This window comes from Canis lupus, chromosome 11 (genome assembly GCF_011100685.1).
Source record: "Canis lupus familiaris isolate Mischka breed German Shepherd chromosome 11, alternate assembly UU_Cfam_GSD_1.0, whole genome shotgun sequence".
Taxonomy (NCBI): Eukaryota; Metazoa; Chordata; class Mammalia; order Carnivora; family Canidae; genus Canis; species Canis lupus.
Window position 1 is genome coordinate 58672148 of NC_049232.1, and position 12457 is coordinate 58684604.

A 12457-nucleotide genomic window follows, 5' to 3' on the forward strand; every position below is an offset into this window, starting at 1 on the left:
CTTAGGGAAAAAGCTATGTTGAAGTTGCAGGGACATTTATAAAAAATTGCTACCTAGGAAATAATAAATATTAAATCACTCTACTCCATCACTTCAAGGTTAATTTGCAATCTGCTAAAAATAGATTACTAGCCTTTTAAATTTTCTATTTTAATATATATTGAGTATTGATATTTAAATGATTATTAGCATTAATAATGATTATTATGAGCTAATTAAAATAAACTATGCATATAGAACAAGGGGAGAAATTTCTCATGGGAAAAAGAGTTATGTGGTGATTAGAAGAGGTATTTGTTAAAAGACATAAAAATCCATTTTATTCAGAAACACAAAATAGTAAAACCTTGAAAGTTTCATTTCTGTCCTTCTCTTTATTAGTTGCTTTTCAAATTTGATTGTGTTCATTGGTTAAAGAATTTTTATTTTTAAATTGCTGACTCAACCTAGCAGCCTGAGTTGCTTTCATTATCATTAGAAACGTGGCTTTGCAATAAAGAAGAGGTTGACTATTTTGTGGTTGATGGATGAAGCAAAATGGAATCCTTCAACCCTAAAGATGAAGGCATCAGGCACCCTGGAAATTGGATACAGCTTAATAGCCCAAGAGAACAATTTTCAGAACAGAATTCTGATCTTTTCCCCATGGATAAATCAGCTTTACTCAGCTAAGAGTGGGGGAAATATATTTTGGCTAGCAAATGTATAGTTGGAAATTCATAGACTAAAAGAATCTTCCTGAAATGTAGTTGGGTAATAGATATTTTGAAAATGAGATCTTAGATAGGGTTAAAAAGGCTTCAGGAAGAAAGATTAATTCATTTTTGCTGTCTCTCCTTGGAATACCATATTTAGCTACTCTGGGGCAATGGTTGAGAACATATTGTAATAGCCCCAACTGTAAAGCAGACTTTAAGAATGGGTTTCCCTTACCCCCAAGCACATGAGAGTGAAGAGAGGAGTGCGTGGGAAAAGCTGAGATATATGAAAGCTATCTATCCTGGGGTAATTTTATAGGGAATCCGTCTCAGTCTATTAATTCAATATACCGAATAATAATTTACTAGGCACTCTATGCTTATCCATGCTTCATATGTATTATTTTACTTAACCCTCACGACTCCACTCTAGATGTGGCATTCATAAGCCCATTATGCAGATGAGAGGCCTGAAGAACAGATGAAATGACTTGCTCAATGGGGCACAGTTGATAACAGCAACTGTATTCTAACCCAAGCACTCAGGTTCCAGAGCTAGTGCTCCAAGCACTGTATTAAATAATTAGTGGAAAGCAAGTAAAAGAACAAACTCAAAAACAGGCAAAGGTCTTTGGCAGAAAGGTCACAAATCATTACCGTGCAGTTCCATTACTCTTTCTTCCCATCTGACCTTTATTGTCAGCTAACTCCAATGCATAAATTTGGGACATGTATTCATTTATCTTAACACTTTCTTTTTTTCCAGAGCACATGATATGTCTTTGTGTCTCTGGTGTATGGTATTTAATATGACGAAAGACTTTCCACATGCTTCTGAATTCTGAATAGTTTCCGTTTGCTGAGCTGAGTCCTCAGGAAAAGGTTTCAAACTCAAAGTGGAGCCACTGGCTCACATGTGCCTCACCTTTGCCTTTGAAGCCTAAATAAGGGGTGCCTGGGTGGCTCAATGGTTGAGTGTCTGCCTTTGGCTAAGGTTGTGATTCCCCTGGTCCCCTGGTCCTGGGATCATAGTTCCACATTAGGCTCCCCTCAGGGAGCCTGCTTCTCCCTCTGCCTATGTCTCTGCTCCGCCCCCCACCCTGTCTTTCATGAATAAATAACTAAAATCTTAAAAAGAATATTGAAGCCTAAATAAATGCAGAATGGTGAAGTTGGGAGGGGTGAGCAGTACTCACAAGGAGTTGGTGGGGTATCAGTACTATATAAAGTTAAGGTAGATTCAACATGAAGAAATTAATGGACTCTGTCTTCCCTCCTAAGTTCCCAAAGCCATTTAAGCACTTGGGAAACTATCTGCAGATACCAGGGTCCTTTCATGAACTCCATCAATATATGAATTAGATACTTATTTCAAATTTAACCTCATGAGTTACATACTAGGTAATACATCATCAATAACATCACTGTTATTACACAGGTGATACAGATACATATATATAAAACATTCCTGTAAACTAAAAGGGTAAGAATTGTTTGTAAATTTCATGACATTTTAATGCATATAATGTCTAATTAATTAGTAAGTCCACATTTTTATAAGTTCAAGAAACATAAATGTTGTCAAAGCATATAATATTTTTAAAAATTTCCTTGAGAGAAATATTCCCTAAAAATTTATGAGATTAACATTTTTTTTTTTTAAAGATTTTGCTTATTCATGAGAGGCACAGAGAGAGAGAGAGAGATGTAGAGACACAGGCAGAGGGAGAAGCAGGCTCCATGGAGGAAGCCCAATGTGGGACTCAATCCTGGGTCTCCAGGACCAGGCCCTGGGCTGCAGGCAGGCGCTAAACTACTGAGCCACCCGGGCTGCCCGAGATTAACATATTTTAAAAAAGCAGTGATCAAGACTTTTACTAGTATCCCTATTACATTGTTGTTTGTGACTTTTAAGTATCCTCTCTTTGTGCTTTACCAAGTTGTTGTCAGGCTGTGAACTTGTTGGGAGGGGTAGTACTGAATTAAAATTTCTGATTTGCACCTTACCCAGAATAAACCACCAGTGTGTTTTATTTATTTATTTATTTTAAGAATAAACCAACAAGGAGGAGAATGTTTCCTATTCAAGTCTGTAGTCTTTCTGTTCTCTTGCAGAAAGTTCTTTCATGCGCCATTTTGTGCTTATCCCCTTTGAAAACAATGTGGTGTGTGGAGATGATGGGAACTGTAAGATACTAAGTCTCAGGAGCACAGATGGAAATGTAAACAGGAAACCAGTGGGGAGTTAATTGTGTGGCATCTGGCACTGGGGTCTAGCAGAGGCAAACAAGCCATCTCACCACTGTTTTTTGACAAGATAGGGTTGCCCCCTGAAGACAAAGGTGGAGAATGGAGTCCCTCATTCTTATGCCCGCTACAAATGATTCATTGTTAGTAGCTGCTAAAGGCAGAAGGGACCTCAGTTACCCAGTGTATCTAGGACAGAAAAAAAAAGTAACATTCCTTTCATATCCCCAGATGCCACAAAAATGGGAATTTTTCCATCGTTACATCAAAATGGGGTTCTATGATAAATGTTCTATTGGTTTTCTTGCTTTTTCTTTCATTCTTTTGTTCTTTAGATTGTGCTGCCTCAGATTGTAGTTTTAATAGAAGACAACTACCACTAAATCTCTCTCTTCCTGAGTTCTATCCCTGGTTCAGGTGGAGGTCACTTTGCCTGGAGAAAAGATTGATTTCTCTTAGGAGAAGGCTCAAAGAAACATCAGCTCTTACATTCTCATTTATCACAAAAACAAAGACTGAAGTAAAAATTTTGCTGATATGTTTAGAGGAGACAGAGACCAACTGTAGCTGGGAGATTGGAATCAGAATAGTTTTGATACACTAGTTAACATACGGAAAAGCAGGGTTTTCTGGAATAGGAGTTGGGCACCCTCATGGGATTGTTTCAAGTCAAAGTGTTTTCTGACAAGTGAGCATGGCTGTCTTGAGAGCCAGCATGTACTGTCAGAGAAGGGAAGCTGGGAATTGGGAGATGTGAAATTTGCTGGTTCAAACTATCAGCTCCATATATCAACTGTTGTCCAGAATGAAAGGAGCAACTGACAAAGCAATCCTTCTCTGGTCCTGAAGTTTGATTGATTGGTTGATGAAGTTGGGAGTAAAAATTTGCTACCTGCGGGGAGAAAGGCAAACCTGAGGTCCCAAACAAGGTTTTATTTAGGATTCTTAAAGGTTATTAAGGTATAGAAGGAGATTTCTTTTTCTATTGTTTTCCCATCTAGTGGAAAAACATTTATTTAGAAACCATGATATTTGGATTCTAATTCCAATATTATCATTTAATTGTGATTATGAAAAAAGTAATGTAATGTCCCTGAGCTTTCTTGTGGATAAAATGAGTAGATTGGATTAGATCGTCATTGAGGTCCTTCCAGTTGTAGAATGCAATCATCCTAGCTTTTGCGACAGATTCATTGTAGGAATTAGAAAATAAAGATTAAATTAAAATTGGACTCCCCGTTTGTTACACTGCACCACCACTCTCAGGTATTTGAAGCAACATCATTTGGGTAACAATGTTTGTTGTTTTTTTAACAATTGGGTAAATAAATTTTTGTGGAGTAGGTGAAAAATAAATTCCTAACTCCAGCAACTTAATAGCTAAATACTTATGAGTTGAAAATGAAAACAAGGCAAGATGAGTAGCTTTTTGCCTCTGACTTTGGCATTTATGACTTGCTAGGTTGGCAAACCGAGCACATCCTGAGTCAAAGTGAATCAAGAGTGACTGGCTAATACCTTCTATAGCAAATGGCTTCCCCACGGTTAGAAGTTTGCAGTCAGCGTCTATTGACACTTCATAATCCAGAAGGGCTTTGTCCATGATGAAGGCATCTAGTTTCTCTGGATCATTCCTATATTTAAGACCAAGAGAATAAAAGAGAAAAATGATTCATTAATAGACAGAAAGTTTGACAGCTGGCTTTTGTTTAGGGGACAGAAACCTGGAAAGGACAGCACAAGTTAGGTAGCTGCTGACTCAGCCTTGTTGACATCTCACTGACCCATAGAGAACAGACCAGAGGAAACAGACACTTTTCTAAGAGTGCATGACATCTCTCCAATGGGTTTATCTACCATTTCCTTTTATTACTTCTAAAGCCAACAATAAAGCCAAAGTGACTGAATTGAATGGGAAGGCTCAGTTCTCTTACATTAACTGAGTGACTGGATTGTTCTCCACACACTGTATCACTCATAATGACTGTGAGGTGGGGGGTATTATCCCATTTTAGTAGATGAGGAAATTGAGGCTCAGAGAGTCAAAGTAACTGGATCCAGGTTACATAGCTAGTAAGTATTGGAGCCAGGTGGTCTCATTAATCAGTGTGTGGAGATTTTTATTTCTTTCTGTCAAAATCACTATCATATTCTTCAGCAATCAGGCATCATTTCACATTTAGGAATACATATTAAGGAAATACAAATATGAGATCCAGGATTCCTGGGGAAAGAGAGCTAAGGTCTCTTTAAAGTCCATCGCTAGCATCCATTAACTGAAAGCGGAAGCACAGGTAATAGTAACGGGTCTTAGTGATCTACTTTATTAATACATCTCTAAAGATCCATGTTTCACTCCTATCTTAGGAAGTGATTCAGGCAGGGATCATTTAAAGTAGGTGTTCCTGGACTGTATCAGTGAATAAGACGTGGACTGGGCTCAAGATACCAACAGATGACTTGTGCATTCTTCATGTGTTCTCCTCATTTCTTAAATGTAGGCACAGAAATGGTCCAGAGATAGGTATGTCTCAGCACCGGTTGAGCTCCCAATTACAAAGGAGGTAAGGAAGAAGGAATTTTAAAAGAAACTCTTTTAAGGTATATGCAATGACTCTTGTTTTCAGCTACTTCAAATCATTTTTGGACAGCTGTAGGACATATAGCCATTTAAGAAAGGCTTTCCGACTCTCAAGGCTATCCAAACATCTTGGCAAAGAGAACAACTCTTTTTCTATTCTATCTGGACTCAGTCGTTCCTCAATTAGAGCCAAAAATGAGTCTATTGGAATTCGAAGTGGAGTAGCCTCAAACTCAGAATAGAACACGGCTAGGGCCCATCAAAAATCTAAAAAAGAAAGACACCCTTAGCCACCTCTAAGGTTCATCAGTGGGAAGGAAGTACATATTTATCTGGATGGCTTTGTTGGGGCCATACATGGACACAGAGTAAATAGGCCAACTTCCTTCTAGATGCCAATGACCCTTGCTTCCTCTTTCTACTCTTTGAGGAAGTGAAACAGTCTATTCAAAAATGTGTTCTTTTTTCCAGGGGTATTGGATTTAAGTCATGAGACTTGTCTTTAACTTTAACCAAAATAAAAAACATCTCCCAGCTCCACAGCTGTGGGAAGCTTCAGAAAGGGTTGAGAATGTGAATTGTCTCCTAGGAGCCGATGATGAGGAACCTTAATGGAATCTTGGCAATAAAATAAAAATCAAGCTGAAAGATGTTTCTCCAATAAAGGTTTTACTGCCACAGTAACAAAATGTACCTTGGGAGCTACACAGCAACTAGTTACCATTTACCAATACTCTGCAAATATTTGAGGTAGCAATAACAATAGAAAAAATTGGGGTTCAGTTTTTCTAAGCAGTAATTACTGAGGTCCAGTCTCAGTGGTATCCTTAAATAATTACTCTTGATTTTGGATTGCAAAGTGAAGTTAGTTATGACAAGTCTCTATTGCATAGGAAGGTGAGAAGCAATTAGCTCACAGACTCCCTTGGGGCCCTGCACCGGTGAGGAAGTGGCTGGGTATGATTCAGGTATAAGCAGCTTCTAGATGGCTGAATCATCCTTACAGTTGGCAGGGCCTCCAATTTTTTCTCCCATTATAGAATCATGCTCTGTCTTTTTGAGAACTCTTTTAATAACACATATACCACAAAATAATGCACATATCACAATAATACACATATCATTGGCAATCATAGAGGTGTGTTCTGCAAGTCAGGGCTCTGGGATGTCAAAGGGGGTAATATGAGGACTGTGGTTTCTTGGAGTGGTGGCTAAGAGCATAGGCAGTGACTGGGCCAAACATGGAGAAAGAAGCCCAAAGATAAGAAGTCAGAGGGCATTAATGTTAAGTTCTGCCTATATTCCAAAGTCACTTCCATTAGCAAGTCACCTAGAGAGCTTGTTAAAATGCAGTTTCTGGGATGGGGCCTGACAGTCTGCATTTCTCACAAATTCCCAAGTGCTAACAGGAGCATGAATTCTGCTGGAACATGGACTATTCTTTGAACATCAAGGACCTACTTTTCTGTTACAGTTTCTAGACTAACCTGAAGCAGTGATTGGATTCTAGACACGTGGTTTTAGTCCTGACTCTGGCTATATTACCATATTATCGTGGGCAAGTTGCTTCCTTAAGGTCTGGGCTTCTTCATCTCTGACTGCTTTTCTCATGATTTCATCTCTCCAGGCTAACGCAGGGCCAACTCTGAGTATTGGGGCCTTCTCAGGTGAAGTCTCCAGAAAAAAACTGAATACCCTGAGAGGAGTGGAACTGGGGACAGCCACAGTGTGGCTCATCTAACTCTTTTTATACTGCTAAAAGAGTCCAGTCTGACAGTGATTACTATCTAGCTGGGAGCCACTGCCATCTCCCTGACATCTTATTCTCTCTCTCAGGCATGAATTTGCCTGAAGGAGAGAATACAGAGGAGGGGCTGGAAGGCAAAGGAGCACTCAACTCTGTGTTAGAGAGGGACTCTAACATTTTAATGTTCCTGAAAAACTGAAAGTGCCATTTCATGGTGTTTAAACATCCTACATAACACTGCAAATCTGAGAGCACAAACAAGGCTTCCTCTCTAGACTCTATAAAAGTCCATAAGGAGTTTTAGGGTCCTGTCACCAGAGCTCTTGAGAAACATATAGCTCTCATGTCTTGTGCAATTATTTATTTGTTTCCCTTCTTTATTAAAAGAGAATTTGAGGTGGCAAGTCCTTCTGTTCATTGGGAAGATTATTGTGGTTGACCATAGATAAACCAGTTTTCTGGGGCTGCATGATTTTAGGGGTTGGAAGCTTGAATTTATGTCACGGTCCTGAGGCTACCAGGCACAAGGGAGAGGGCTGCTCACCCTCATGCTGTGGTGCTTATCAGGACCCATTCATTCCCTTTTCCCAGACAGATGAGATGAGCAGATCCATAACTGCACCACCCTTCTTTGCATTCAGCTTCACTGAATTACAGGCTCTGATAATCTGCCATGGCAATGTGATTGCTCTTGATTGCTTCTCATAAATTCTGATGAGAAGGATGCAGGCATGGGAATCACTGCCTTTTATCTTATTTCCTTTCTACAGGAAATCTCTAAGATAAATTCCATTTCCTTGTGGCAAGAGGAGACAGTCCATGGGCTTAGAGATTCACTGTGAAGGAAAGGGTTGCTTTGGGACACTTTATCCTCTGGCCACATTCCCTGAGTGTTTGATCATTTCAGCACCATTGTTTTCTCAAGTGATGCCAAGCCAACATTTACTTCCCCCACCATCTGCTACACTAATGACCCCACTGGCACTTTGAGCAAAGCTACTGCCAACTGGGGCCTATGCAGGTAACTAGTAATTTAGGTCACATAATTAAATGCACACTATTCCACACTGCCTTCTCAGTCTCACAATGTGAGGGATTACTGAACACACAGTGGGTATATTTAGCTGTCATTAAAACAACAACAACAACAACAACAAATACTATATATGTATCAGTAGCTAAGATATTTCTTTTGGTGAGAACTTTCTGGATCCAAGAGGTTGACACTCACTTCAGATACTCCACTCCGTCAGGGGTGGCTGGAACATTGTACCTTCTCATATACTCATGCATCTCTGGGAAGCTTTGCCTCACATAATCTTCAGCACTGCTCTCCCGGACAGTTCCAAAGCGGAAGCCTTGAGAGGGATGATGTAGCTATGAGGGCGAAAGAAATGTCTTTAATATAAATTATTCTTAGGATTGTTTTCAAAAATTTCATCTTTCATCATTCTTTGGAATCAAATAGTGATTTAGAATTTTTCAAACACACAGCATCATAAACATGTACATAGAAATGTGCGGATATGGACATACTCTTTCATATCCGAGCTTTCATGTAAGTAATTGTTCCATCTTCAGAAGCAAATGTATGGAAACAACAAACAGAAAACATTAAATGGTTTTCTGCTGTATACTGAGAACCTATCAGAATTCATTAGACATTTTATAAATAGGCATGCAGAACCAGCCTCATTATTATAAATTACATATCAGAGAAAGGATAAAGGTAATAAAAGTTGTGCTTCTTCTTGGTTAGAACTACACATAGACCAAGTTAAAACCTTGCATCCTGAGACTGAAATATACCTGACCCAAAGTAGTAAATACAGCTTTTTTATGTTTACCCATTTTTTGCTATAGTTTAAGTTTGTTGAATTTATTTTTGGAATAATTAGGAAATTCTCTTTCCTTTAGGATAACTGTATTTTCCAGTGCTGAATTATGTTACATATTTGCTCAAATGGAATGGGATGTAAAATAGTTAGGAGTCAAGAGGAGAAGGGTAGCAGGGACAGACCCTCTAATATGGTTATCCAGGGTGCAGGACCTTCACAGTGAAGAGAAGTAGCACACCTAGAGCTCTGTAGAAGCTTTCGGTCACCAAGGATAAAAAAGATATAGCACACACAACATTATTATTCATGAAAGTTGTATAGAAGTGTGAATGTAGCATCTAGACTTAATATTCTAATATAAGAATGAACTGGGATTGGGCCATGTTATAAAGATAGTTGAATATCCTGTAGTCAGGAGTATTTTAGAGAGGATACTTCTCCACAATTGCCACATTAGGTTTCCTGAACTTTTTTCTTCTGCTTCATGTTAACATATTTGGTATCCTTGCTTCTGACCTGAAGTCTTGGGACAGGAATCCATGGATGGGCTTTGTGAAGTTTATGAAACTCCTGAAATTGTAGGCAGCATCTTATGTAACTATGTTTATAATTTTCTTCTATGAAACCCCAAAAGGTTAAGAACTCACTGAATATGTAACAACTTATATTTAAGATGAATTAGTTTTGTCATGTGCCAAAAATCTAACAATATGGCGATAAATTAACAAATAATAAATTACATGGCACATGCTTATAGACTATTATGCAATGTCTAAATCATTTTTGAAGCATATATAATAAAACAAGGCAAATGCTCATATGACAAATGGAGAAAAATCTCTTGTACAGTATGATCAAATAAAATATCTATATAGCTACTTTAAATGTTATGATCTCCAACATGTCTATGTCTCTCTCTCTCTCTCTCTCTCTCTCTCTCTCACACACACACACACACACACACACACCCCTTGGGAAAAAAATGTATCAAGATATTAACAATGGTTGTCCCACTGGTGGTGAAATGACAGTTTACTTATTTATAGATTTACAGAAACATACCTCATGTTTATAAATAGAAAAAAACCTTTATTTTATGATCAGCAGAATAAATTCCTCACTAATTTATTCAACATTTATTGAGGCCTACTTTGTACAACTTGCAAAGTTACTGGGACCACAGAGGTAACTATGCAATCACTGCCACATAGGAACTCACCACCTGGTTGTTCATGATATATTTTGGAGATCCCCTGTTGAATAGGTGATTAGGTATATCTTTGTGTTTAATGTAATTGCTCCATACACGGAACAAATTCTTATGTTCTGTGTCAGCATAACCTTAATGAGGCATCAACAATAATAAGAGCCAACTTTTACTAAATATTTATTATGTGCCAGACATAGAATTTAGTGCTTTACATGCATTATCTTGTTTATTCCTCATAACAGCTTTATGAAGAGGGCACTATTATTATTTCCTTTTTTAAATATTAGTGGACTGAAGCTCAGAGAAGTAAAGTAACTGGTGTAAGATCACACAGAAATAGGAGGAACTGAATTTGAACCCATGTCTATCTGATTCCAAAGCTCATCTCATTATCAACCACATTGCCCCACCTTGCAGCTCATGGCAGCAACTGGAGAGAAGATGCTTATTAGAATAAACTCACTAGTCTTTTAAAATATTCTCCTTATGCCTTAGATCCCCCTTTGCATTCTCATAGGGGCAAACTGCAGACCCGTGCCTAGAGCAAGGCAAATCTAACAACACTGTCTGCCTAATACCTACTCATTTTTAAGGCCTAGATCAAGACTTTGTCTTTGAAATCTTTGGTCTTATCTAGCTTTACCCTCCTGTCTAGAACAGAAACAAAAACAATTAACTGCTTATTTATCTGTGCTGGTACAGCACCTTGCAGATACATAATATGGGGTCTAGCTATTTATTTAATCGTATTTAACACTTCTCATGCATCACTTCTTTCAATCCTCCCAAGAAACCTATGAAGTATTTCTATTATCTTCTTTTTATAGATGAAGAAACTAAAGATCAGAAAGTTTGTCATTTCCTCAAAGTCATAGAGCTAGTAAGTGTTGGATCTGGGATTTGAACCAAGGCAGTCTGATCGAAAATAGTAAGCTTTTGAACACTGTGAACACTGCTTCTGATACTATGTCATACTGACTCTTGGTGTGGTCATTACAAAACTTACTATTTATGTGTCTCACAGTGTCTCCCATTAGATATGTTTAATTCTCACAATAATCCTGCAAGATAGATATTTTCATGTTTTACAGATTCAGACACTGAGGTTTGGGTAGTTAAAGCGACAAATCAGCAGATTCAGGCTCATATTCCAGTGCAGAACTAGTCTTTTGTGTTTCTTCTTTTCCATGCCTTTCAGTTGCCTTTTGCTCATAGGCTTCCACATCTCCCTTCAGCTCTAATGTTTGTGAGGGGAACAGTTTTGAGGTTTTGAGGAGGGAAAGTTCCTTCAACACTAACACAGATAACCAGACTCCAATGGGAGGAAGTCTTTTATTAGTCTGACAGGGACCTCATTCTACCTTGGAGATGTTTTACAAACACTGCCACCTCTTCGGTCCGAGCCACCATCATTTCTGCCCTCTGCACACTTCCTCTCTTCCTTTCTAGTCCAGTCAGAGCAATCTTAGAGCCCAAAGCTGATCATTCCCCCACTTTTTTAAACACCTATCCGAGGCTCCCCCTTGGCCTTGGGATAAATATGACCTCCTCATGGGAACTCCAAGATTCAGTAAGACCTTGCTCTACTATCTTCTCTCCAGCCTCATCTCCTCACTCTCCTTTTGGTCCTCTAGGCTTTAGCCAGTTCTCTCAGTTCTTCCAACGTATACTTTTTGCTTGATTAGAGTTCTTGCCCATAGTCATCACTCTGTCTAGAACGCTTTTTCTCCTTAACCTTACCTTTTCTTTGTGTAGATAACTTTTAAATATTGCTTTCCCAGAGAAGGTTTCACTGACCCCTAGATGAGATTAGGCCACCTGATACACTGTCTCATTACACCCTGCCATAGTATTGATAAAACTTGGAATTATTTGTGCAATGTCTACTTTTCCTGTTGGCTTATAAGTTCCATGAAGGCAAGGCCCATGCCTATCTCATTTGAGTGGTCATAACTCATTAACAAATGTTAGCTACTATCACTAATATCACCATCATTATCATCATGCAACAAATACACTGCTTAGCACACAGTTGATGCCTGATAAATATTGGTTATTTTTAACAAAATTCCCTTGAGTTAGACACATTACAAACTTGATACTTTTGTCCTACTTCATGTTGTCTTTCTTTCCCCT

General features: G+C 38.5%; 1 protein-coding gene across 2 annotated transcripts in view; it reads right to left on the reverse strand.

Moving 5' to 3' along the window:
* The window catches only part of GRIN3A (glutamate ionotropic receptor NMDA type subunit 3A), a 150482-nt gene that overhangs the window by 44297 nt on the left and 93728 nt on the right, over positions 1-12457 (reverse strand). For both annotated transcript variants that reach the window (XM_038552981.1, XM_038552983.1), the window contains exons 4-5: positions 8505-8650; positions 4464-4579 (exon numbers count right to left, since the gene is read on the reverse strand). In XM_038552981.1, the coding sequence (XP_038408909.1) occupies positions 4464-4579; positions 8505-8650 (262 nt within the window). The remainder of the gene's footprint in view (positions 1-4463; positions 4580-8504; positions 8651-12457) is intronic.